The 27,197-nt window shown below is 34.7% G+C and overlaps 1 protein-coding gene across 10 annotated transcripts in view; it reads right to left on the minus strand.

Moving 5' to 3' along the window:
- The window catches only part of celf2 (cugbp, Elav-like family member 2), a 549,771-nt gene that overhangs the window by 31,512 nt on the left and 491,062 nt on the right, over window positions 1-27,197 (minus strand). For all 10 annotated transcript variants that reach the window (XM_028813890.2, XM_051935886.1, XM_028813929.2 and 7 more), the window contains 4 exons: window positions 25,259-25,393; window positions 19,427-19,506; window positions 10,736-10,894; window positions 3,096-3,159 (listed from right to left, as the gene is read on the minus strand). In XM_028813890.2, coding sequence (XP_028669723.1) covers window positions 3,096-3,159; window positions 10,736-10,894; window positions 19,427-19,506; window positions 25,259-25,393 — 438 coding nt within the window. The remainder of the gene's footprint in view (window positions 1-3,095; window positions 3,160-10,735; window positions 10,895-19,426; window positions 19,507-25,258; window positions 25,394-27,197) is intronic.

Here is a 27,197-nt window from a genome sequence, read left to right on the forward strand (position 1 = left end):
GTTTCATTCACAATACATTAGAAGTTCCAATATTTTACTATGTCACATAAGTACACAATACACTGCACAAATAGATGCAAACACAAAGACTACATATTCATATAGATAGCTGACCAAGCCACTTTATAGTTTTGTTGTTTTCGTTTTTTTTTTTTTTTTTTTTTTTAATGTGGTCAAACACTAGTATGTCTGTGAGTATACATGTGTACATATATATAATACATATTTTGACTTGAATATACTTTCTAATTAAGTTACAGTATTTTAAGAATATTAGGCTAATTTACTTCAAGAATTAATCCATAAACTATGATCAGAATTATAGTAAACTGGAAAAAGTCCAAAGCCTTATGGTGCAAATGCCACCTCATAAAGTCAAACTGTACAAAACAAATGACCTGGCATTTCTTTAATGATTTTTTTAAGCATTACAGAATGATAGTACTGTGTCTTAACCAAGGCACATAGAGCATTCTTCAAATTAATTAAAATCAAGTCAGAGTCAAATTTAATATATTCTGTGCACCTGCTGTAATGTTCTTTATCAAGCTATGGATTTTAAAAAAAAAGTATTGTAAAACTTTCATTTGTACTGCATACCTGTTACAAAATGCCAAAATAACTAAACATTTTTTTTATTTTAATCAAATGAAATCAAAGTCAGCATTCAGATAATAATAATAATAATAATAATAATAATAAATAATAAAAATAAATTTTATTTATATTGCACTTTATATTTTAGCAATCCCAAAGTTATTTTCTCAATGGCTACCCAATACTATGTTAAATACAAGTTACTTCTTGGTGTATGTTTCCAGTTTCTTGATTTGAATTGGTGTGTAAAGCCTTTGCTTATTTTATTTAGAGAAAGATTCTGGAGCATAAGTTATAAGAAAAAAAAATGATGAACTCTGCTTATGAGACTGTGTTTTAAGGTTTCATTTATTTACTTGGAAGAAGAACTTGGACAGCATACAAGCTTGGGCAGATTTGTGGCTGATGAAATTTAATACTGTATAAGTAAATGCAAAGTATTACATGCAGGAAGTAAAAATGTTAGGTTTCAATACACAACGGGAGGTCTGAAAACTGAAAGTACACCTTTTAAGAAGGATTTATGAGTCGTAGTAGACTTGACACTATCAACTTGAAGACAGTGTTCAGAAGCCTTTAAGGCTAAAAGAATGTTAGGTCATTTGGCATGATGTGTAGAGTAAGAGTCCAAGAAGGTTATGCTCAAGCTTTACAATGCACTGGAAAGACAGCATCTGGAATACTGTGTACAGTTTTGGTCTCCAGGTTACTAAAGAGGCATAGCAGCACTAGTAAAAGTCCAGAGAAGAGAAACTTAGCTGATTTTAGGGATAGAGGGAATGAATTATGAAGAAATGATTAAAAGAGCTGAGCATTTTCAGTTTATACTAAAGAAAATTGGGAGAAGACTTGGTGGAAGTGTTTAAATTTATGAAGGGCATTAGTATAGTGGATTGTTATTTTAAGATGAGTTCAACAAGAACAAGGAGACACAATTGGGAACTTGTTTAGGGTAAGCTTCAAACAAACATTACAAAGGTTTTCTTTAAATAGAGAACTATAACTCTGTGATGGCCAGTGGGATTTTCTATGCTGTGGAATACTGGGCTGGTAACAGCACTTCAAGAGAGGCCCACAGATTCAACAAGCTAATTAACATTAGAATCCCAGTAGCCTGTAAAAATTTTCATTGTCTCTGACCACCTTAAATTGTCCTTGCAGTTCTTTATCACTGGGCCAATTGCTTGCTGGTAAGCTTTTGTTTTCCAAATGTGTCAGTAGCACGCAACCTGCACTCACCCATCCTCCATTTAACCCACACAGCAAAAATCCCTCAGCCCAAGTCTTTGTTGATGTTTTTATCTGGCAATGAGTTGTAGGGAACAGTGTAGGTACGTACAGTAAATGATATCACAATTTTAAATAAATATACAGTATGTTTACAACGATCTGTGTAAATAAAAGATGACATAACAGATGTGAGGCAACAAAAGTTGTACACACAGGTAAATCAGAAGCTTTTTTCATATGTTACAGTAATAACGACATAATGTTGAGGTGAAGTGTAAAATGTGTAAAGACTGAAGTCCAAATATCAAACACTTTCACAAAAGGTATAACTAGTGTACTTTTATTCAGGAATAAAACAGAATTAAAAGAAATTGTTCAAATTACATACAGCTATGAATGTGTAAAAACAAGTGACCAAATACTGTGGTAGATAGTAGGATTTTAGGGACTTAAAAACTAGGTTTGATGTTATTTTGGTGGAATTAAGTGGCTAGTAATAATGAGATGCGTTGGGCAGAATGGAATTTTCTCGTCCAGATTGTTCTAATGTTACATTTAGCTTGTTGATACTCCCCTTTGGAGGAGCACCAGCACAACGGGTTCACTCCCATAAACACAATCATCACTAATATGGGATCAATTTATGTGCACATGTAAGAGGAAAAGCCAAATAACAACAAAAAAGTACGCACAGGCATGCAAGATGAATGTTCACATAGAATCAATACCAACTTGAGCACTGCCTTTCTCTGGACTCATAAGCTGTGAGGCAGTGACACTAATGTACTAATATAGTAGCATGTAGCTGCTTAATGTGCAACACCTTCGTAAACACTGACTTTCTGCTTAGGATGTAAAGAACAATAAAACATAAAACACCACCACATGACATCTATATAAATATGAATCATTAAGTCTAATCCCTTTTCAAAAAAAAAAAAAAAAAATCAGCCTTACCAAGTAATTGGGTACTGTACTCTAGTTAACTTAAACTAATTACATACATTAGACAGTTTAAGCCTATACCATGTAAATTAAAGTTGTAGTATTAAAAACACAGGGATTTTAGAAAAATGGCTAGGTTTTGCACTGGACGTTTGAATTAAAATTATTATTTTTTTTCAATTTGTATCCAAATCACCAAAACAGCTCTGCTAAAGATCTGCCCACTGTCACCACTGGCTTGCTCAGCTTCTCAATATATACTGTATTAAAGAACACTGGGAAAGACAGACAAAAAGACCATTTGCCAAAGTAATTTCACTTACCTGCCATTTGCTGAATGCCACTAAATGCTCCCAAATTACTAGAAGAGGTTGCTTGCTGTAAGAGCTGAAAAATAAAGAAATTGTTATTTATTTATATATTAAAATGACAAATTGTCTGCCTTCTATTATAACACTAACACCTTTTAATTCTTGTTCCAGATTCTTGAGCCATGTTTCAGATGAACTCACATTGACAAATTAAGAATCACTTCAGCTGTAATATAAATCCATATTGAGAGAGAGAGAGAGAGAGAGAGAGAAAGAAAGAAAGAAAGAAAGAAAGAAAGAAAGAAAGAAAGAAAGAAAGAAAGAAAGTACTAAAACAGTTAAAACCTTTAATAATCAAGTGTTAAATATGTTTGAACCAACATGCTATGACTAATTAAAACTGTCAAGAGCATTGTGGTTAGGGTAAATCCAAACTTCTCAATCAAAACCAGTTACTTTGCACCATTTGCTGCAATTCATAAGTATGTTATTCTAAGCAAGATAATATGGTCCAATGATGGCACTGGAAAACTGTTCATTATTACAATTTTTGAGTAGAAATAGAGTTGGTTTTTCAAGATATATTTTACATTGCACTTGTATACTGTGCTGGGTAAGGACTACCATCAATCCGTTATTAATATGAGTTGGTGGAAATAATATTCCTTAAACTAAGCAAAAAAAATCACCCTACATATAAAGTGTCTTGAGTGGACTGCCATTTCCTCAGTTTTTCCACTTTCTAGGTAGCAGATGGCCCCGTTTACTTTACTAGATTAATGGATTTTAAGGGGATTGCACACAATGCAGATATACCCAGTCTATAAAGACAAGCTGCTAGGGCCATGCTATCCAAAATGTTATGAATATCTGGAAAGGTAGAGTGGAATTCAGACTTATGAGTTTCTCTGGCACAGACCAAAATTCTGTTACAAGTTGGTAACACCTGTCTTTCATAAAAACCCTTTGAACCTTGCATCTGTTGCACTAGACTGCCAAGGAAGAAAGCAGGAGGTCATTTCTTTCTCTACCTGGATAAGACCAGATAAAATGAGGTAAAGATGTTAGCAATGGATATAGATTGCAAACATAAAAAAATCATCATAAAGGATAAAAAGGAGGGCTGTGCTACAGGTGTCGACAAAAGGAAACCTCTTTCAGACACAGCACCATAGTAATACATGATTTTTTGCTGGCAGTTCTTGTGCTTTATTTAGCTAGTTATAGCAGTAAGGACTGCACTGGGTATTTTAACAAAAGTACAACCACTTAAAAGACTTACACAGCTCTTCAAAGGTTCTGATTGCCTTTCCAATGTCAAAATAGTTTGAAGCATCTCTACTAAATATTAAATACTGCTCAGTCATCTTGAAAGAAATATGATGAACCAAGAAGAAGGGAGAGATTGTCCGTAGTTGGTAGCCAAATACAAAGAGACACCATTATGTATTGTAACAAGCAATGTTTCAACAGTCATGGTGCTTTTCAGGCTTGACCCTTGTTGTCTCTGACCTATTTTTGTTTGTTATTTAGCATTTGGTTCAAGCTATTAATATAGAAATGTCCAGTAATTGTACAGCTTGTTTCAGTCAAATCAAATGATCTGCTGTTTCTGCTAAGTAATTCTGTAAAAAAATAAATTGTTTTATAGACAAGATTGGATGATGAAACCATGTTTTCATCTCAGCTCAGAGTGTGGGTAACATGGTCACCATTTATAAGCAAAGGTTTAAGAAGAAAGAAGTATCTATATTTAAACAATTTCTTCAAATTTTAGTGCATTCAGGTCAGGATTGCGCAGAGCACACTAAATGGCCTGACTGGTCAACTCGTCCGCATCTACAATCTGGGGGGCATCATCTAGAATTCCTCAGCAGATTTACAAATAGGTCACTGGAGCTGATGTAGAAGGAAAAAAGGAAAGGAGACCTAGTACACGATTGTGGTGACCATGTGCTCAGGGGCCAGTGAACTCAGACTAATGTCTGCTCAGAGTTAGCGTCTGACTTCTGTTATTTAGAAAGACAAGGATAAAGAGGCATGTGATGCTGTTCAAGTTCAGTTTGAGGAGTTTGCTATGAATGAGCTCCTCTCTGGTCCTTTTGCAAGCATATGCTACACTGCCCTTTAGAGTAATGGGGAACAGCTACAATATTAATATTTTATGATCTCAGTATTTTGCTTATTCTAGTCAGTTGAACATTCAATTAAGAACTTCATTTTTCTATGTACATGTGACAAAACAACCACTAATATCACATTTACATTTACTCATTTAGCAAATGCTTTTCTCTAAAGTAATGTACACAAAATTCAATAAAATTGAGTAAACATCAATCCGTAGACTATTTTTAAACATGTGTTTTGTTACAGGACTGAATAACAAAATTGACCATCACAAGCAAATAACTGTAAACCGAAAAAAAGACAAGTTAATCTTTTCTGAACTACAAAGAACCGAGCTTCAACTCCGTTATCAATTAGCATTATATTCACAGAACAAAAGAATCTTCAAACTAGTGTTGTGCTAATCGATCGGCCGCCGATCTAACTCAGACATTTTTCACTCCAAATGACTCGACCAGTTATCAGTAAATTTCCCAATCTCAAAAAAATTATTTTACCATTGTCTGCTTTTTAATTTTATGGTAATTTACATGCTCCTTTACTTAAGGCATTACAATATTAAGGAAATATGCAAGCAGTTTTGTAGCTAGAACTTCCTGTAAATAGAGAGCAACCAGGCAGACTTCAGAAGAAAGTGGAAGATCATAACATTGGCTTTTACATTAACGAAAGTGGAGTAATAAACTGAGAAAAAGGAATCTGAGGAGCCATCCTGTGCACGTATTATGGATAAATACTTGTGTACGTGTTTTATTTGTTAAAAGTATGGATTTTAAAGGGAATTTTATTTATTCCAGTATTTTTATGGTTGCTGAATAATAAGCCTACAAAATGTCATCTTATTAATAAAAAATGAATAGGTAAAACCTGTGGTCTGCAGTTTAATTAATAATAATAATAATAATTCATTACATTTATATAGTTGTAGAAAATAGTAAGGTTAACACTTTAATATTGAACATAAAGCTTCCACGTCTTGGGTTATGCTGAAACTTACTGTAATTTTTTTTAAAAGGATAATGAAAACTGGACAGTTTGACATCCATGGCAGAGCGACGGGTGCTGAGCATGTTCCTGTCAATCATGGAGAATCCACTAAACAGTATCATCTCCAGACAGAAGAACAGCTTCAGTGACAGACTGCTGTCACCGTCCTGCTCTACTGACAGGCTGAGGAGATCATTCCTCCCCCACACTATGCAACTGTTCAATTCCACCCGGGGGGGGCTGGGTAAACATTAACATTATACAAAATTATTGTCTGTTATACCTGCATTTTTATCACTCTTTAATTTATTGTTTCTTTTTTATCAGTATGCTGCTGGAGTATGTGAATTTCTCCTTGGGATTAATAAAGTATCTATCTAAAAAGGAAAAAAAATCAGTATTGATATTGGCCAATTCTAGTTGTGTTAAATCAGTCATTAGTAAGTAAGTCAGAGATTTAGATGGAGGTGGCAGTTCATTCCATCAGCTAGAACATGAAGAGTGGATTTATATTAGATGCCATGCAGAGGTGGTGCCACCAGATGCCATTACATCAGCAGACCTGAGTGGGCGAGGAGTATAAGATCTCATAAGTGCTGATCAACTGACTACTCCACAGGCAAAGAACAGGGATTTGAACTTAATGCGTGCTACAACTGGGAGGAAGAGGAATGATTAATTCTAAATATTTTTGTATTGTTTATTTTATATATTTTATTAAGACAATCAATCAGAGTAAATGAATGTTAAAAAAATGTATGAATACAGCGTACATACAAAGGACACAGGAGCAAGCAGAAAATACTTCATGAAATGTTCTTGTGTTATAGATTTTTATATAAAAGTGAAATATACCCTTCAGGAAGGTTTTGAATGCTTTCAGCTAATGTGTTTCTGATCTTTCATAATAATAAATTAGATCATGCAAAATAATAATAAATAACTAGAAAGTAATATGGGTTAAATATAGAGATCTGAAAGCTGGTCATATGCTGTTTAATATATGAAAGAATACTGACTGGGACACCTTTGTAACAGTCAGAATTACTTTATTCAGTAATGTAACAGTGTAAATACAATAAATGTTGACACAGGAATTAGAAAACATAAACAAAAGGGAAATTAATATTTCTATTCTGGTTCTCCTTTGCATTTTTGTGCAGTTGTCCTTTAAGCTTGGTAAGAAGAAAGTCCTTGAATTAGCAAACTTTTTTTTTTGCTCATGATGCCTTAGTGCTTATGTTTGACTTGCTCATGAACAAGTGAATTAGAACAAATTATTTGTTACCATTAGGAACCTGACTGAAATTCTGAATATCAGTACATATTGCAAGGTGTTTTGTTTTCTAACTGTATTTTTAAATGTATACAGTGCTATACCTGGTAATAATTAGTATGCTGTATAAAAATTTAAATAGAATTCAAATTGAATGGGTACTCCGTTTTTTTTTTCTCTCCCACATCCTAAATACATGCATGTTAGGTATATTGGACATTGCAAACCAGTTCATAGTAAGCAGGGATTTGTGTATGAGCTGGTTCTGGACTGTGCCCTGTCTTGGGTTGGCTTCTGTCTTACACCCACTGCAGCCGAGACAGGCTCTGGTCCCTGTCACCGAGGAATTGATTAATCAAGTTTTATAATGTTATGATAGGAATTTGTGTGTGTTCAATTGTGCCAACTGCAACCAATTTACATGGTTAATGAAAACCAAAATATTTTTCTGGAGTGCTATGTTTTCATTAATACTACACATTAGTGTAATAAACTATTGCATTCTTAGTAAAGAGTCGATCACCAAGAACTGTTGCACATTAACTCATTAATGCCTTTCTGCAAAGCCAAGTACATTATGTACACGAGATTGCCATAAACAGCATAAAATATAAATTACTTACATTAGAAGTAAATTAACTATGGAGCAATCATGTGATTGTTTCTGATTAAAATTACTTATAAATATGGTGAACATGTATAAGGGACATTACAGTAACCTGGCATTCAACGCTTCTACACTATTTGAAAAGCTAGATTATGCAAAAGTGCTTTTTGATTTTATTCAAAAAGACTTCTTAATTACATAAAAGCACCAGGTAGTAATACTATGAAAATGTCAAAAAAGCTAGGTCCTGTAGTGCGCTCCTGCTATTTCCTTGAATAGCAAGAAACCATTACCGTTAGTGCCTTTATTTCTTTAATATGAGAACACTTTCATAGCTCAGCTGTTAATCTTGAAGGCTAAATGGTAGCTGAAGAAACTACACATTAGTATTAGTCGTTAGCAGTATTCAGCCTTGATTACTGAGCAGTGAGTGTCTACTTGTTACAAGCTTGCTATACCAAGATTTCAAATTCTGGTAATAAAAAAAAATCCAGACTCTTCATTAATACTGCAGCAACTTATTGACTCCAAGAAATAAGACTGAAAAATGCACATTAGAAACTACACTTTTAAGGAACAATGCTGACTTTTTCAAAGATTTGGTGTGAAGTTTAAAATACTGAGGGCAACCCAAAACATTTTGTCATCTTTTACTTCAATTTTATTTAAAGTATAGTATAGCAGCTACTACTTGGAAATTGTGAAATAACTACTTTTCAAAGGTATAGGTACAGTTGTCTCATCTTGATAATGTGATATGTGTATGTTTAGGAAAGCAGCTAGAAAGATTTATTGCACGGAGTAAACATGCTACCCTGGATTCAAACTCATCTAAACAAAAATTGTACTAGGAAGTGAACCTAGCTTCCTGGAACTGAGGCAGCAATATTTATAATTAATGTTTTGGACAGCTGTAAACTTTAAAAAGGTGGTTACATCTGGCTGGAATCTACATTTATTTTTTGACACCTGGATTCATGAACACTGTTTAAATTGGTTCAGTATGGATGTGTGGACAAGTGTGCCTTGCATTTAACGGAGCCCTGTTACCGGATTGGTTCCTGCCTTATGCCCAATGGGAAGATGGAGTCTCTGGATCTGAATTGGGCAAAAAAGTTCATATAATGGTGTACAGACACATAATGATAAATCAAATGGAGTTTTTTTGAGATGCTTGCAGCAAATAAAAAAGTTAATTGTTAAAGAATGAAAACAATAAGGAAATAGAGGAAAACTGAACACCGAGATGTAATTTCTTAAATACTCTGGGAAAATCCTATGCAGGGCTACTGTAGCATACATTTGGGCTTATTGAAACTGATTCATGAAGAGTAATGCAGGTTCTGTCATGATTGTGGAAAAGGAGATCAACTCCTTGTCTGTGTAAAACATTTCAGAGGTTATGCAAGGTTGCCTGTTGTATCTATATATGCTTTGTGGAAGTAATGAAGTCTTAAGACTAATGGGAGGTGCAACTAAAAGTATAAAAGTGTAAAGGACATTTCAGCATGTTTGTATGTTTGAAGTTATGCTTACATTCCTGATGTCAAATCTAACCTATTTAAACATGCAGACATGACTCCACCAAAAAATAGTATTGTTTCTAGTGATTATAATGGGAATTATCTCCAAATGTAGTCCTATGATGAAATGAATAGTGGTCTGCACCTGCCCTAAGTGGAGAAGTTTAAGTACATCAGGGCACTGTACAGTGCTATTGAAGAGAAAGAAAATGTTTCAGCCAAAGATCTTCATTTTACTATACATTCTGAACTATGCTGATAAACTTTATGTGGTACCCTAAATGGTGACTTTGTGAGTACAACTAAAAAACAGAGAAAGCTCTTCAATTAGGAGACACAGAACAAACTGGAAGGATTAAATTGTTTCTTTCTGTTGGCTTGTTAGATGAATTTTGTTAAGGACAGTGAAGTCTAGTTTAACCTTCTCTGTTAGTAACTACTAATATACATAACTTGGAAATGTGGACAGAAAGTGAAGTTAAGAAAGAAGATCTGGAAATAAAATCTTTGCATAATTAATATGTGATTACACAATTATACAAGAAATACTCCTATTTACAAAAATCTTTATGGTTCAAGTTATTACACACTAGCGGATAAAAAGAAATTTTATACATTTCTTTTTATCAGTGCAACAAACTCTTCAGTTTAATCAATGTTAAATTCACTGGACACACGACTGCTGTTTACTCCTTTCTTTTAATTTAATTGTGATACAATAACAGACAATCACTTGTTGACCGGCTATGCTTTAAATGTGCAATGTTATAAATTATGAACACACAAATGCCTGTACACTGTATTTTAAATAAGACTAAACACAATTTTGTGTGTAATCAAGATTACTAGAGTAGAAGAACATTAAGCTGATTGTATTATTTATCTGTTTAACTGTGTATCTATATATCTTAACATTTCTAGGTGGAGTTAATAGTGCAACTTTCAGAAAATCATAAAGTTGGGTGTATTAGTTTCTTATTTTAACAAGATTTGGATGATGTGCAAATAGGAATATTTTATTACTAAGCAAAAGTGAGCAAAAGAAAAGTTTAAAAACCATGGTAAGTGCCATCTTCACACTTAGCATCCCACACTCAGTGAGAAGATAAGCATGCATCAGAATTTTACTTACTGCCAGGTACTGAGGCGTGAGCCCTGCAAGTCCAGTGAGGTTTCCCCAAGTGGCAGTATTGAGTTGTTGCATCTGTTGTGCCAACTGTTGCTGTAGGCGTCTTTGCTCCTTATCTTTCTGAGTGTCAGCAAATTTCACCACAATTGGAGAAGAACATCCCTGTGAAAGAATTGTTTAAGACAATTAAAAGGATTTTAATCATAGTATGTTTCAGTTTAATGTGCCAGCAAGCAACACTTTTATATATATATAAAAAAAACAACACAAAAAAAAAACACAAAGGGTTTTTCCATTTCTATCACTGAACACAATAAACATCTTGTGATACATCCAAAGATCAGTTCCTGTAATATTTTTTATTCAGGTAGAAAAAGTGATTATACACCACCTTAGAAAAGCATGCATGCAAGCCATCAATGCAGCATTACTAATAGAAACATGCATCAAGGACACACAGGTTAGGTCTATATAAAGGACATGTGCTATCATTTGATATTAAATAAAAATACATAAATACAATGGGGTTCACAACAAGCATTTACATCTTTAGCAACAGCAGAGTGGGAGTTAAAGGGGGTGGTTGCAAATTTGTTTAAGTGGAAGCAAGGAATGATTTAGCAGACTGTCAAACTAAATAAAGCAAATATGTTAAAAAAAAATATTCATGCAAGCCATAAAAAGAATATGCAAAATGCTGTAGAAATAAGCAGTGACTAAGAATCCTTGAATACAAGATTCTCATGCTGGAGCAGTGTGAAAATGGTCAGGATTATTAAAGCACTAACTTTTATATATACTCCTGGATGAAAATATTGAGGATAGTCAAGCATCAGTTCTCTCAACAATGTTAGTGTTTTTAGAAACTGCTCACATACTATTTCATTCCAAAAAATAAAAGCCTTTTAAGTAAAGCTTTTGCTTTTAATGAATGAAGTTCTTCTAATGTGACATATTGCATGAACTTGCTGTCAGTCTTTTGTAAATTCAGATATTATTGGGAGTAAAGCAATATAAATCCAAGGATTAAACTAAAATTCTTCCTGAGTTAAGCTTAACCTACACTTAACCTTTTGTCTACTGTATGTCAAATCTACCACTAAAGCACCATATCTAAAAAGAGGCAAACACAGTAGTCTAGACCAAACCAATTTTAAAGATAACAATTTTCTATGAGAGAAATCTAGGAAATAAGATTACTATGGAATAAATCAAACTTTAGAGTTCATTAAAATGGGTAGTTTTTCAATGTATAGGCTGTGAACTACCCTGTGAGTAAATAGTCTCTACTGCTCTATCAGTAATCGCATCTAGATTCAAAATTATTAAAAAAACATCCAAAACTGTTTGTATGCTGTGGTTTTGAGTTTGATTATCTAAGACACTAATAAAAGTTTCTGTATATTTGTGCTATATAATAATGCCACCAATGTTAGCAACTAATGACACTGTGGCATAGTATTTAGTGTCACTGCTTTAAGGATTTAGCATCAAGTCTGAATCTTGTGCCCAGTCATTGATGATTTGGATTTTTCACTGGGCACTCCTATTTTCCTCCCAAATCCACAACAGTTTAGGTAAGTAGTAACTCTAAATTAGCAGAAGTCAGTGTGAGTGTGGATGTTTGTGAGAAAAGGCCCTGAAACAGACCATGCTCGGCGCTGCCTGGATAGGATCCAGGTTTGAGAATGTTATATTACTTAATGATAGTATGGCAAGATATCCATTTTTTTTCTGGGGCAGTCTTGTTTTTATGCTTTGGGTCCCATTTAATTAATTGGAATATAATACAATGTCCAGTTTCACTTGTTGCCCTGCTACACTTTTTCAGTGAAGAGAAAACTTCTTGGCAACTAGGCCATACCCCCACTCTTCTATTATTTTAATTCTAAAAATGTGCACAATTCTCCTTTGTTGACCCATATGTGATCACTTGATTATTGAGCTGTGTCCCATTTTGAGACTATTCATGTCTGGTCACTTATTAATAAAGATGCATATGCAGAATAGATAAAGGAGTCTGAATGAAGACATGGTTAATGATAAAAAGAAGCATGCACTGGTTTAAAAAAAAAAAAAAAATCAGCCTAAAAATAGCACCCAGCTAACTGATGCAATGCTTTGTTTGTTATTCTCCCAGAAAGCGGACAAAAAACTGGGGTTTGAGGACATTAAATAAATACTCCTTTCCTATGAAGAAGCAGAGACCTTTTGAAAAGCATCACAGATGCATCTTTTATTCCCTAAAAAATGCACAAGGGTATCCCCCTTCCACTTCATATGGAAGTAACTGTTAAGAATAGCTATAAGAACACCCAGATGAGCATTTTTACATTGTCTAAACAAATGTTTACAAGTGTTATATAAGTGGTTGAAAATATGGAATGTTCTACTGAAAATCTGGTCTAATGACTAACTTTTTTTTAAAAGTGAAAAATTAACTTCAAGATAAAATGCCTTGTAATACTGAGCACCATGAAAGTCTGTATATAAAGAAAGAGACTTATTTATTTATGACAAGATTGGGTCCAAAGAGCTGCATAATCTCCTTTGTTTTCACGAAAACTATGAAATTTAAAATGGGTAGCTAATTTGCTAGAAGCCAGTCAATCTACATTTCTCTTCCCCATTTGGTGCACCTTAACCCCAGTCAAACAATATGACCTTATCATCAATTTCCAGTTGCAGGCTAATCTTAATGAATTAAGGGCAGCAGTGGCACATGCCTTTGACTTCCGGTCATGTAGTTTTACCTCCCCTGAAACTCCATCAAACCGATTTGCAACTCACTCGTACAAAACCAAATGGGTTTGATTTTGTCTTCGGTTGTAGGGGTGGGCTTGTATTTGTGCAACACAAGACAACCAATGAGCACTTATGTGGAAGGACAATCCAATATAGCACTGTCCTAAGAAAAGGAGGAATGCGGGTGATTCTGGACTGTGCAAACAAAACAGAGGCTTGTCTGTCTGATGTCTTTTGTTTGTTGAACTGAATTAGAAAAAAAAGAAAACGGCCAAGATTTCTGCTGAGCTTGCCATGCCGGGAAAGGCTTCATGCAAGCACTGGTGGTGTCAAGCAGCATATTATCAGCTGTCAGAATGCAGCAAGCTTGTGCTTACTATTTGTATAATCTGACATCCTCAAGGTGCAGAGATCTAGCAATGGCTGCTTTTGCATCTGACATCTCCTCCGACTAGAAATCATATAATTAATGTCCTGCTGGCTTTAGGCAGCAAAGACCAAAAGGCCTAGTACCATCTGGTTATAGTATCGTTATTGACCAACAAAGTTAATTAAGAAAATAGGAGGGCAAATGAATAAGCACACTCTTTGCAGCATTTAAAATAACAATAAAGGTATGAAATGAACAAGTCCTGCAAAGGCTTCTTACTAGAAAATATTTGAGACAGAGTGAGTTACTCTTACAGCGAACTTGGTAAGGTGCAGCTGCTGGACTTCCCCCAATTTTGTTTTAAAAAAAAATGTGTTTATTTGTCCAATGTTACATATTAATATCCAAACACCAAATTAATTTAATATAATCATACTTTGATTGAATATTTGCAAAAACTCAGTAACTTAAGTATTTCTAAATATAAAGACACATTTTTGGTCATAGGGAATAACGGCTACACACGTTCAATTTCATTAAAGCTTTGTTACATGACCATTCTAATCACTGCTAGCATATATCATGTTAACAATATTAAAATGTCCCAATGTTCGTGTGTTACAAACATACCAACCCTCACAATATTTCAAGGCTCTTAACAGGTGTGTAATAGATCCTTAGTACAATATTCTCATTGGTTATGTCTTTGTGGTAAATGTAACCAAAAATACTAGCTAACTTTAATAACGTATTGTTCTGAAGCTGTGTTACAAAAACTTATTGTAATATTATGTCTATACTGCACTTGCTTAAGTGATATTTCAGTCTGTCTTTTCAACATTAATGATTAATCAATCTTTATTTTATATAGCTCACATCTGGAAGCAAACAAACATACAGTGAGGATGCACGATTACAACTCGGTTGTAAAAATTAGTTCTGAAGCATGATTTAGGAGCTATATCTTAGTCTTAATCACCAACAATGTATTTTCAGTTTGTTCAGTTTTCATATAGAGCCCTTAAAGCACATAGTATTTTACTGTGGTTTACTTAACACTGGAATTCCTGAAGCCTACGAAAAAACTCATAATCCCGGCCCACCTTAAATCCTTTCGCACCTCTTCATCAGCATCTTTTGTTTTGTAAATACGTTGATCATCACAAGCAGCAAGCAGCTTGCTGTCCCATCCCCCGCCTTGACAGTGCTCAACTCTCCCAGCTCAAGCCAAGGCTCCTAATCTGCATGTGATGTGCCTGGAGTTGTATAGGGTAAATAATACAGTATATCGTTATTTGGAATACATGCATTTCATGTGTGTTCCGTGTCTACAAAGATCAGGGTAAGTGTGGGATGAACGGAAATACAAGAAATGCTGAACACATACCTAAAGCAGAAACTTTTTCCATGTTATACTAATAATGACAATAAGTGCATAATGTGTGAAGACTTTAGTCCAAATATCAAATCAACACATGCGCTTTTATTCAAGAATATGACCAAAAAAAAAAAAAAGCATTTGATTTACATGTGGCTGTCAAAGAGTTTCAAACTCAAACTCAAATGTCAATCGACAGGGAGTTTACACATATTCTTCAATGGTGAAGACGTGAGATCTGCTGCCTTATAACCCGAAGATCCAGGGTTCAAGACCGGGCACTCCTCAGTTTGAGTAGTGAGCTGCAATTATTATTATCTATATATATATATATTAGTATAACACGGAAAAAGTTTCTGCTTTAGGTATGTACTTAGCATTTCTTGCATTTCCTTTCATCCTACACTTACCCAGATCTTTGTAGACATGAAACACACATGAAATGCATGTATTCCAAATAGTGATATACTGTATTATTTACCCTCTACAACTCTAGGAACCTCACACGCAGATAAGGAGCCTTGGCTTGAACTGGGAGAACTTTTTGCCCGAGCTGAGCTCCGTCAGGGCGGGGGATGGGACAGCAGGGTTCTTGCTGTTTAGGCTGATCAATGCATATAAAAAAGATGCTGATGAAGAGGTGTGCAGGGATTTAAGGTGGGCCAGGATTATGAGTTTTTTCGTAGGCTTCAGGAATTCTAGTGTTAAAGACACAAAACACTGAAAACCGACAATGCAACAGAGTTTAGAATTCACCATCAAAGCACTCTATTACAAGTCGATTTCAACAGAATATTAAAATTCACAAAAGAAATAACTCTGGTGGCCTTTAATATAGTTAATTACAATTGTTTATTCAATATACATGTGTCTTTTACAGACATCTTTTCAATGTGTCTATTTGAGGATGATTCCTTTGTTTCCCTGTTACCAGTACTGACCTTCACTCATTAAAAATGTCATTAATTCATTCCCAAGAAATACGCTATTATACTGGCAGCCAAGTCTGATCTAAAAAGAAGTTTCTATGTCAAATAATTTAGATATAACATTTCACTAAGTTGTGTGACCCTGTCAGTTGATGCTCTGCTTCTTCAGCTGAAAGACAAAGTGAAACAACATTTTCTACTCTCCTCTTGTTAATAATAATTGAAGTAAGTTTCAGATCAGGAAAAGGTGCACTAAATTCTAATCTTTGGGTTTGTGTATGGCTTGCCATATCGACTCATGTTAAACCACCTTACCAATATATATTTTACTAATAGTGTGTGACTAAAACTTGTGAAAACTATACATGAACCTTAAGAATAGTGCTCATATATTTATTTTATATATATATACATATACATATATATATACATACATACACATATATATATACACACATATATATATATATATACACATATATATATATACACATATATATATATATATATATACACATATATATATATATATACACACACACACACACACACACACTATATGGACAAAAGTATTGGGATGCCTGACCATCACACCAATAGGGACTGTGGCACAGTGGTAGTGCTGCTGCTTTGCAGTAAGGAGACTGTGGAAGATTGTGGGTTCGCTTCCCGGTTCCTCCCTGTGTGGATAGCGCTTTGAGTTCTGAGAAAAGCGCTATATAAATGTAATAAATTATTATTATTTAATGAAATTGCATTCAAATGCATAGACATAAATATGGAGTTGGTCACCCCTTTACAGCTATAACAGCTTCCACTCTTCTTGGAAGGCTTTCCACAAGATTTTGGAGTGTTTGAGGGAATTTGCACCCATTCATTCTATAGAACATTTATGAGGTCAGGCACTGATGTTGGACGAAAAGGCCTGGCTCACAATCTCCATTCCAGTTCAACCAAATGGTGTTTGATGGGGTAGAGGTCAGGGCTCTGTGTGGGCCAGTCAAGTACTTCTACACCAAACTCATCCAACCATGTCTTAATGGACCTTGGTTTGTGCACTGAGGAACAGTCATGCTGGAATAGAAAATGGCCTTCCCCAAACTGTTTCCACAAAGTTGGAAGCATATTGTTTTCCAAAATGTCTTGGTATGCTGAAGCATTAAGATTGCCATTCATTGGAAGTAGGGGGGCTAGGCCAAACCCTGAAAAACAGCCCTGCACCATTATACCTCCTCCACCAAACTTCACAGTTGGCATAATGCAGTCAGGCTGGTAACGTTCTCCCTGCATCCACCAAATCCAGATTCGCCCATCTGACTGCCAAACAGAGAAGCACGATTTGTCACTCCATATAACACATTTCCCCCACTCCATCTGACGCTTGGCTTTGGACTTGGTGATGTGAGGCTTATATGCAGCTGCTGGGCCATGTAAACCTATTCTATGAAGCTCCTGTTACGCAGTTTTTGTGCTTAAGTTAATGTCAGTGGAAGTTTGGAACTCTTCAGCTATGGATCAGCAGAGCACTGGTGACTTTTATGCACCATGCACCTTAGCAGACACTGACCCCACTCTGTGACTTTACATGGTCTTCCGCTTTCTGGTTGACTTGCTGTTGTTCCTACCACTTCCACTTTCCAATAATACCACTTACAGCTGACCGTGGAATATCCAGTAGGGATGAAATTTCACAACCCACCTTATTGCAAAGGTGGCATCCTATCACAGTACCACGCTTGAAGTCACTGAGCTCTTCAGAACGACCCATTTTGTTTCACAAATGTTTATAAATGGAGATCTCATGGCTAGGTGCTTGATTTTATACACCTGTGGCAATGGGTCTGACTGAAACACCCAAATTCAGTAATTTAGAGGTTTGTTCTCATACTTTTATCCATATAGTGTGTGTGTGTATGTATAATAATTATATATATATATATATATATATATATATATATATATATATATGTGTGTATGCACATGAGCAATGTATCTCCATCAACCTAAACATATTTGTATATTATATGAAAATAACTTTGTACGCTAGGCTGTTATGTCAAATATTATAATAATATTTTGCAAAATGTTATCATGGAAAGTCTATAAACAAAAGATAACATGCCTATATTCAGGATGATTTATGCAAATATTTTTATTTACATAAAAACATGTTACACAATGTAAATGCAGTACATGCTAGATCATTCTCAAAAATACACAAATTTAAAAATACTGTACATAAAAAGACTCCATTATTAATATTAAAATATTTTATTTTTAAAGATAAAATAAAAAATAATTGACTATTTCTTATTCTATAATGGGCATTATTGTGAGTGCACTTCAAATATATGAACACCATCTATCTACTGAATGACTATTGCCCACTAACAGCTACAAAATAAAGCAAAGCTCCACCTCCACAAAGGAAACTAAGAAATTTGCAGAAAAATATTTTAAAACTTTTTTTGAAATTAACCATTGCATCTTGTTCTAACAGTAAACTAAAAAAGGAAGGTTTTTTTCAATAGCTCCTTAAGCCATATTTGAAAAACAAAGTTACATTTTTAGTTCAAAGAAATTTAAAACATTTATCACAAGACTTTTTAAAGATGATGGCTTTGAAAAAAATCTAGATGGCAATGATTTTGGTCTTTACTGTCCCAAATTGGCCATCTGTGAAACAGAACTTAAACTAGCATGTTCTTGCTTATTTTAATTTTAATAACAGGAATTCACTCATAAAGCTAAAAATTTTACTTTTATATTTAAATAAATCACGCTTTTAAGTAGAATGCCTAAAAGTAAGTATTATGTTGATTTACCAACCACATCCAAAAATATGTAATTTGCTATGCCACATACTTCCTGACAGTGGTCATAATTCTACATACCTTAACTTTACGCCTCAAATAAATATATAATACTAAATTGAATAAACAAAAAAGCTGTGCATTTTGTTTTACCTCTGAAAGTTCATGTCTCATGAAAGTCCAGATTACTTATCAGTAAAATGGGGCAGTGATCCTGCATGGTCTATTGGCATTATTTTATTATATAAAGCTCTTTGAAATGACATTTTGTAATGTTAGGTGCATCATAAGACATGGGCTAATGACAACAATGCACCTCAGCAACAATGTGATCTTTAGGACTGGTTATTTTTATTGCATGAGTTTGGCTTGTTTGAGGATTACAAAGTGTGTGGCTGTAACATTTCCCAACTGACTCCACAAAGAAGAAAAACAGAGAAAGGGCAGACGATACAGTACCTCCATGGTCTGAGACTGGTGCATGGCTTTGATTGCATTCTGTGCCATTGCCCTTGTAGAAAACGTGACAAACGCACAGCCTGTGGGGACAATGGGAAAAGGAGCAGGAGAGACAAAAAAAAAAGAAAAAAAAAAAGAAATAAAAGAAAAAAGAAAAAACAACAAGACAAAAGGGTTGGACACTTGTTAAACCAACACAGTCTACGAGAACGGCCACAAGACGACACTGTTCTCAGTAGTACATGAAAAAATAAACAGCTTGAATTAATCATTCACAGAATTGACTTGTTAATCCTTTTACTAGTTAACATTTCATTAGGGGAATGTGCCAAGGCATTCATCTTTCATTGTGCCCTGCATAAAATTGGCATAGTTTTAAAAATGCTGGAAGTTTCCTACTTCTGAAATTGCAGAAGAAAGTAGCATTAGACAAAAACTAAATGCACATACGCTCCTCAGCTAAACTGATTAAAAATGTAGTTTTTGTTCAAGCAACATTGGATATTGTAATATCCAATCACAAATGCATGCTAAAGACTTTTTCATGACACTAAGCCTTTGGAGTAATATTCATAGTTAAATTTCTTTGCATATGAAATGGATGAAGGCTTAGTTACTGACTAGGAACAGCTTCAGTCCATTTTACTACTGACCAATGGAGAATGATCCTGCCTTTTACATAACCTGAATATTTCCAACACTAAGACAACATGAAGAAGCTTAATACATAAATACATGGATGCATGGAATCACATATGCATAAGCATTATTGTAGCATGTGGCACACCAATTATTAAAATGCAGCCTTTTATGACAGACACTTTTTGGAGCTGTGGTTATTTAGATCTTTCAGACAAAGGACAATATACAATCCTGCCTGTTTTTATTCAGTTTGTCCCTCCCCAGAAATCAATCTGAGTATAATAATAATTCAATACCATGTACCAAGAATGTTCTAATCTCCTTACAGGATTTCTTTAGGTAGGTAGCTTTATTAAGAGTTATTAAAGGCATTGAGGAACAGAAGTACCATTTGTATTTTTTTCCCCTTTTTTAAGCTACTTGACTAATTAGGCTGTCTTTTAATGAGTGAAATGCCATTTACTTCAGTTTTTAGTATCCTACCCCCAAGTGAACTTTGTATCTGCCTTATTTGAACAGACAAATCATCTGTGAAAATGGAAAAGTGAGACATATTTTAGTGAATACTGAGCAATGAAATCCCTTTGAAAGTCTGACACATCTGGTGTTTGTTGCATTCTGGCACTGGGTTGTGAACTGCTCAGCTATCAGCACCTGTACTTTCTCTCCTTTAGGCCTTTCAAGTGACATGGAGGTTAGTGGGAGTGTCAATGGTGTTAATATGCATAGATGTCGTCCTGAGTCATAAGCCATCACATCACATTTCAAGCAGGTCCATATGCCTCTAAAGAAAGCTGAATGGTAATTAATAATTAATGTTCAACTGTTCAGTTTGTTTTTTTAAGTATGTTACATTTTAGACAAGCAGCTGGACTGCAATTATAGAATGATCTCATTAAAACAGCCCTCTGCCTGTCTCTCTTTCATATATAGTGTTGCATGTGCATTTTATATACTGTACATAGTACACAAACACAGCATATGCACACATTTACTCCTTAACAAAATATTTCAGCACTAATTAGTTTCTGCCAGTGGTTATTGTCAGGGTACTTTATATATGCTGAAATGATTTAAGCATAACACTACTTAGTCCAGCACTTTCAATTCCAAGCCAACATTTTATTTTTCCAATTCTGAATACAAACAGGCATTGATTTATACTTAAAGTAATGTTTGGATTACAATTAGCAAAGTGTATATATCTTAGATTATCAAGTCATTACTGTGGTGACATTTTAACCAAATAGCAGTGAACAAAGCAAGGCCCACTGGTTACCTTAGAGCCATAAGCAACCTCCTGAGTTGCTCATAAAACACATTACACAGTGTAAGAAATTCTGCACAAACACCATTCTCTTACGGAAAGGGCTTCACAAGGAAAACCATCATCTTCTTTCAGAGACACCTTTAAACCTGAACTCCCAATTATTGCTCAAAGAATGGACTTACAATTTAGATAAACATTAATGTAATGTTTGACCAACTGATCTAAATAAAGAATATCTTAGTCACAGTCTGATTGCTGTTTATGATCTTATCCTGTTCGAGAAAGGAAGGATGTCAACAAGGTTTTAGCTTGGCTCATCAGTCTTAGAAAAATGAACAAAACAGCCCTGTCATGCAACTTAAATGGAACTGGCAGTAGTTTGTCTTTTATAGGGAAGCCATGCTTCGTACTGTACAAAGCATATTTCAAAATATTGTAAAAACAGTTAAGAGGATAAAAATACAATTTAAAAATGGGTGCAGGAAAGTGGAGAAAGGTGTAAATGCTGAAAACAATGTGCTTAATAAGCATATACTACACCTGAAAGAGGTGATAACGGCAGGATTTCTAAATGTATATATTAAGGACGAACCCTTACTAAATGAGACATTGTGAATCTAATACAGGCAAACAACCTGGGAGCAGTAATTTACTCCTTAGAAAGATATATACAAGATTAAATGGCTATGACCTTCTTATCTTCTTAATTGTAGCAAACATGTAGGAAAAATCAATTTTTAAGGAGAGGCTGACACCATATTCAAAATTGTTTCATTCTTGGGGGGAGAAACACATTTTTAAATGTGGTTGAGGGCCACTTTAAGACTGTTATTATACATTTATGAGGTGTCTAGGGTCTTAGTCCACATAGAAATGGCAGCCATAATGGATAGGCACAGGTAGCAAATTAAGAAGGTTTTAAAGCTTATTATAATCATATAACCTCACACCAAGTAAATACACATGGATCTTATTGACATCCAACCTTTGAAAATGAAATGTAAATATTTTTTTAGAACTCTGTTTAAATATTCATTATGATGTAAAAACGAATCTAGGTTATACCAATGTACATAGTATGTCAATGATACCCAAATTTAACTTTACTTTTTTTTTTTTTTTTAAAGTTTTTTTTTCCTTTTGAAGTGACAGCTTGATATGCTGAGCCACTTAAAAATTCACTTGCCTTTGTTAAAAAAAAAAAAAAAAAAAGTTATGAATCCAGCTCCCTTAATATAATACTACATGGAATCATGTGTGTGTTTTTTTTTTTTTTTAACAAGTTAAGGATTATATATATTAATATTTTTTGCATGGTAGAAACACAAAATACAAAACTCCACAGCTAATGACCCTTTTACTTGCTGTAACTGACCAGCAGAGTGCTTGGTAACAATGAAAATGGGCTTTGACAGGAGCTGTAAGGGTCTTTTCGAATACTGGCATAAGCACATAATTAATAGAAGTGTATAATTTTGTTTCTTCCCTTTATTTTCAAAACACATATTTTCAATTGCTGAATTATGGAGAAGCAACATATTGCTGCTGTTACAAATGTATATATGTAACTACACCCCAAAAGAAGAAATGCAATTAAACTTATAGGTCTTGAAAATTAGGACTAAACATTATTTATAAAACTAAGCATCTTGTTGTTTACGGACCAAATTACCTCTTCATTTTGCCAAAAGCAACATTTAATTTTTCTAATGAGCACAAAGCCCCCACCCCGTCTACGGCCAAGTAGATGATGCTCCTCCAGACTTGTGAATTGCACCATTAAGATATCTATAAAGCCTAGCATTTTGCACAAAGCCCAAGCAGTCAAAACATGTCAAGGCATTAAGTGTTGCTTAAATGGCATTAAACAAACACACGTCTGTGTGTCTATTCTTCAAAGTTAAAATGAAAAACAGGTGTACAGGAGGATAACTGATATGGAAATGTTACAATCACAAAGTAGATCGGACAAGACAATATTATTGTGTATTTCTTTAGTATGCAAAGCACTACAAGAAATAAGGAAGAACTCATGAGTTAAGTGAAAGACAATGTGGCACATCTGTATGAAGCTGTAATTCATTAACATCTTATAAATGGAAGAAAAAAAAAAAAAAATCACCCCGTATTTTAAGGTGGAAACTTTTGCCAGTTTTTCCCCTACATCCAGTTTCACTTAAGAGTGGGAAGGAAAAACGGTGATTTTATAGACTTCATTGTGATATCCTGTTTTAAAATGTGAGTGGGTTTCACGCAATGACATAACAAATGCAAACAGCAGTATCTCAGGTAGGTAAATGAATTAAATTCATCTGCAAATTATCTGAAAAAGGCTATGATGAGCTTGTTGACGGATTTACACAATAACCAAATCTAAATCGTATTTCTTTATGAACTATATTAAGCAGAGCACATTGCAATGAAGTAGAATGTTTAATGGATGTTTCCAGACCTGTAGGCATGCTATTAAGTCATTCAATTGAATATACATTGAAGCACAATTGTACAGTCAAAAAGCAGCACAGAGGCCAGAGGGTAAAAAGAGACAACCAGGTATGAATTAAGTGGAAGGCGGGTGCCAGACTGGTTAGATTGATCTACAGACATCTTTATTAAATAGGTGTGATGATGAGACAGAAAAGAAGCCTCCCTACTGTATTACATGTAGAAATACATTTTGGGTAACTTTGCTCTTTTGTGGTTTTTTTTTTGTGAACATTTTCTTGATGCCAAATGGAACTGATGAGGTGGGGTCAATTTCTCTTGTTTTTCAGTACAGCTTGTTTCCCTATGCTGCCTCTGCACAGATAAATAGCAGGAATGTGAAAGGTTTCAGAAAGTAATTTCCTCTCTCTGACACAATCACTTAAAGGCACGTAGCACAACGAGAGAAAGGTATTTCTAAGCACATCTGTAAGATCTGTCATCTCAATTGAAAGCATATAATACATGAGATGTTTCGATTGCTCCAAGACTTTTATAAAGAGTGCCTCCAACATTTGATAACATCTGTTGTAACAAAGAAACAAGAGGATTCTTCCTAAACTTTTTTTTAGTATTATTAAAGCATCATACTATATCTGTTACCTTTTTGACACATCTAAAACTCAAAAACCAGCCAACTTACTCTTAACCCAGTTAACTTGCCAAAACAAACCAACACATACCAGAAAATAAATTACACCTAACAAAAGAAACTTAAGTCATTGTGTAAGTAATTTATAGGGAAAGTATTGTGCTCTATTGTCTTTTATTTTACATTTTACCACAGTAAAAGCTGATCAAAATCTGAAAATCTGCTTTTTTCCATCAGAAAGTATTTTTGTGTTGTTGATCAAACACATAAATATTAAGCAGAAAAAGGTGTGGGAGAAGCTGATGTCTGGCAAGTGCCTTTAAAAACAAGAGAAAAAAAATATGAAAATGAAGAATTAAAAGTCACAAACATCACCAAGCACTCCACGAGTCAGTTTCTGCATAGACAAATCCCACAATTACTGTTAAAAACTTGTGATATAATAATAATAAAGAAAATTTGGGTATATCATTTTATTAAAAATGTCAATAAAATGGTCAAATATAGACATTGAAGACAAATTTGAATGCCATGAATGATTTAAAGGTACACAAAACTTAAAGGCCTATATTACATTTTCCCTCTTCTTTTTGTGCTATTAACTCCATAAGTATTGTACAAGTGTGTATTCCATTTTCACTTAAAAATTGCAAACTTTAGAATATTCAAATTCCAAACAAGGATACAATAAAAATCTTTATAGACTATGTATAATATTCAAATAGCATAGTTATAAAGGCTCACAAAAGCAAGGTCTCAAACCTTAGAGATACGAGTTAACTTTAGAAGAAGCTGTACCATTTTTCTTTAGGAAGATACCATCACTCGAGAAAAAGGTACTCACCCCGGCTGAGCCCATCAGGTCCTCGCAGAATTCTGCATTCCTCAATTTGACCAAATGAGGAAAACATCACCCTGATATCATTTTCATTACATTTCTTTGAAACCATTCCTATAAACAATTTTCTGTCTTCCACCGCTTAAGAGGAAAAAAAGAAAAGAATAAGTGAACAGGTTACTTTATCTTGTTGGAGTGATGAATGTTTTACTACTTCATCAAGCTGTATTCCAATACACAGGTTTCCCATTCTTCATAACACAAGGACAACCCTGCAGGCCAAAAGTACAGTATTCCTAATTTTTCTTTAGTACATTCTTCTCTACAAAGCTAGCCACTTCATTTTTCTCAATCTCCTTCCAAAAAACTATTCTAAAAAATAAAATGTTAGTAATATGTCAAAACCAATCACATAGCTTTCTGCTACAAATGCAATGCTAGTCTTAAAACGTCTTTTTTTCGCTATGGAACCACAATGTACTATATACCAACTGACTCATTTCCACTGCCTTTTGAGTATGCAGAGTACATTTGAACACATTCTCAGGGTGTTCTGGCATCATCAAAATGCCAGCTGGAGTGCCAGTTTCTCTTATTTGAGTCTAATGTTATGATCGGAGAGCAGGACATGAGTCCCCCATTCAGCAGTAATGATGAGGACTTGCTTTTTCATTTCAAACTGCAAAAACTTCTAAAAACCAACAAAAAAACACTATGTCTAACTTTAGCATGCTGCAAGAACACTGATTTTTAATTCCCAACTGTTTGCACTAAACAAATCAAGCTCCTGTTGTTGGACAGGTAGAGGTTTCCTATTCTAATGATCTTACATATGATCAGTGATTATAATAACAAAAATTAAAAGGGCTCTTTGAGTCATCATAGTATATATCCTGTTATTGGTAAAAAATATGCAACTGACAAGGAAACATTACCTTTAACACTCTCTATCAGTGTAAAATGTGTGAATCTCCATAGACAGAAAGTGTATGCATTAACAGAAAAAAAAAACCAAAAGAATTTACTAGTATGTATGGGTTTGTGAACAGAAAAGCCATTAAGAGCATCTTTATGAACAACAGCAAACTGTTGGCATAACATATTCAAACCTGCTTAACTCAACTGAAGTTTACAGGGGCCTGGAACATGTATTGACCATATAGGACGCAAGACAGAAAACAGCTCTATGAATGTGCAGGTTGGTTCCATGCTCCCAATCTTTTTTGTCAACCTCCTGAACCCGACACCATCGCTAGTCATGACCGGGATGGACCAGCAAATAAGGGGAAACACACATCCAATCAAGGGAAAGGTGTAAAAATGCTCTAGTGCTTTTATTAAAAACAGTTAAACAGTGTACCAAAAAGTAAATAAATAATCCAATTAAAAGAAGTATCTATGTGGAAGTTAAAACAATCAAATAAATAGTCCATTAAAACGAGGTTAAAACACAGCAGGAAACTGCCTTAAAAACCATGAGTCCAGGTGCAGTCCTTAAAAACTGACAACTCCTTGACTTAACCCAATACAGGCTCTTGCAGCCAAGGAGGCGCCTTTCCAGCAGTTCAGCCCACCTTCAGTGATGCTTCTAGGCTCGGGCCCCTGCTGCCATCTGTGGCCATAGCAGGGCACTATGCCAAAGCCTCCAACTCTCGCTGTCAGGCTTACACCCCTGTGGTCTATGGCACCACCTATTGGAAGCCTCTCTCTGTCTCTCACTCTCCTGCAGCTGCACTGCCTCTCCAGTGAGTTGCTATAACTAAGCAGCTCTTCAGCCAATCCAGCTTTCAGGTCACTCAGCTGGAGTGGCTGTCAGCCCCATAGTGCCATTCACATGTTCCACTAGGGACTTCCTCCCAGCTATCTGCCTTCACTCGCACCAGCTCTCTGCTGTTCCTGCCTTCTGTTTCTCCATCTTTTAATCTCTTTTCATTTTCACTCCCCA

The sequence above is a fragment of the Erpetoichthys calabaricus genome, chromosome 1, assembly GCF_900747795.2.
Source record: "Erpetoichthys calabaricus chromosome 1, fErpCal1.3, whole genome shotgun sequence".
In the NCBI taxonomy this organism is placed as follows: domain Eukaryota; kingdom Metazoa; phylum Chordata; class Cladistia; order Polypteriformes; family Polypteridae; genus Erpetoichthys; species Erpetoichthys calabaricus.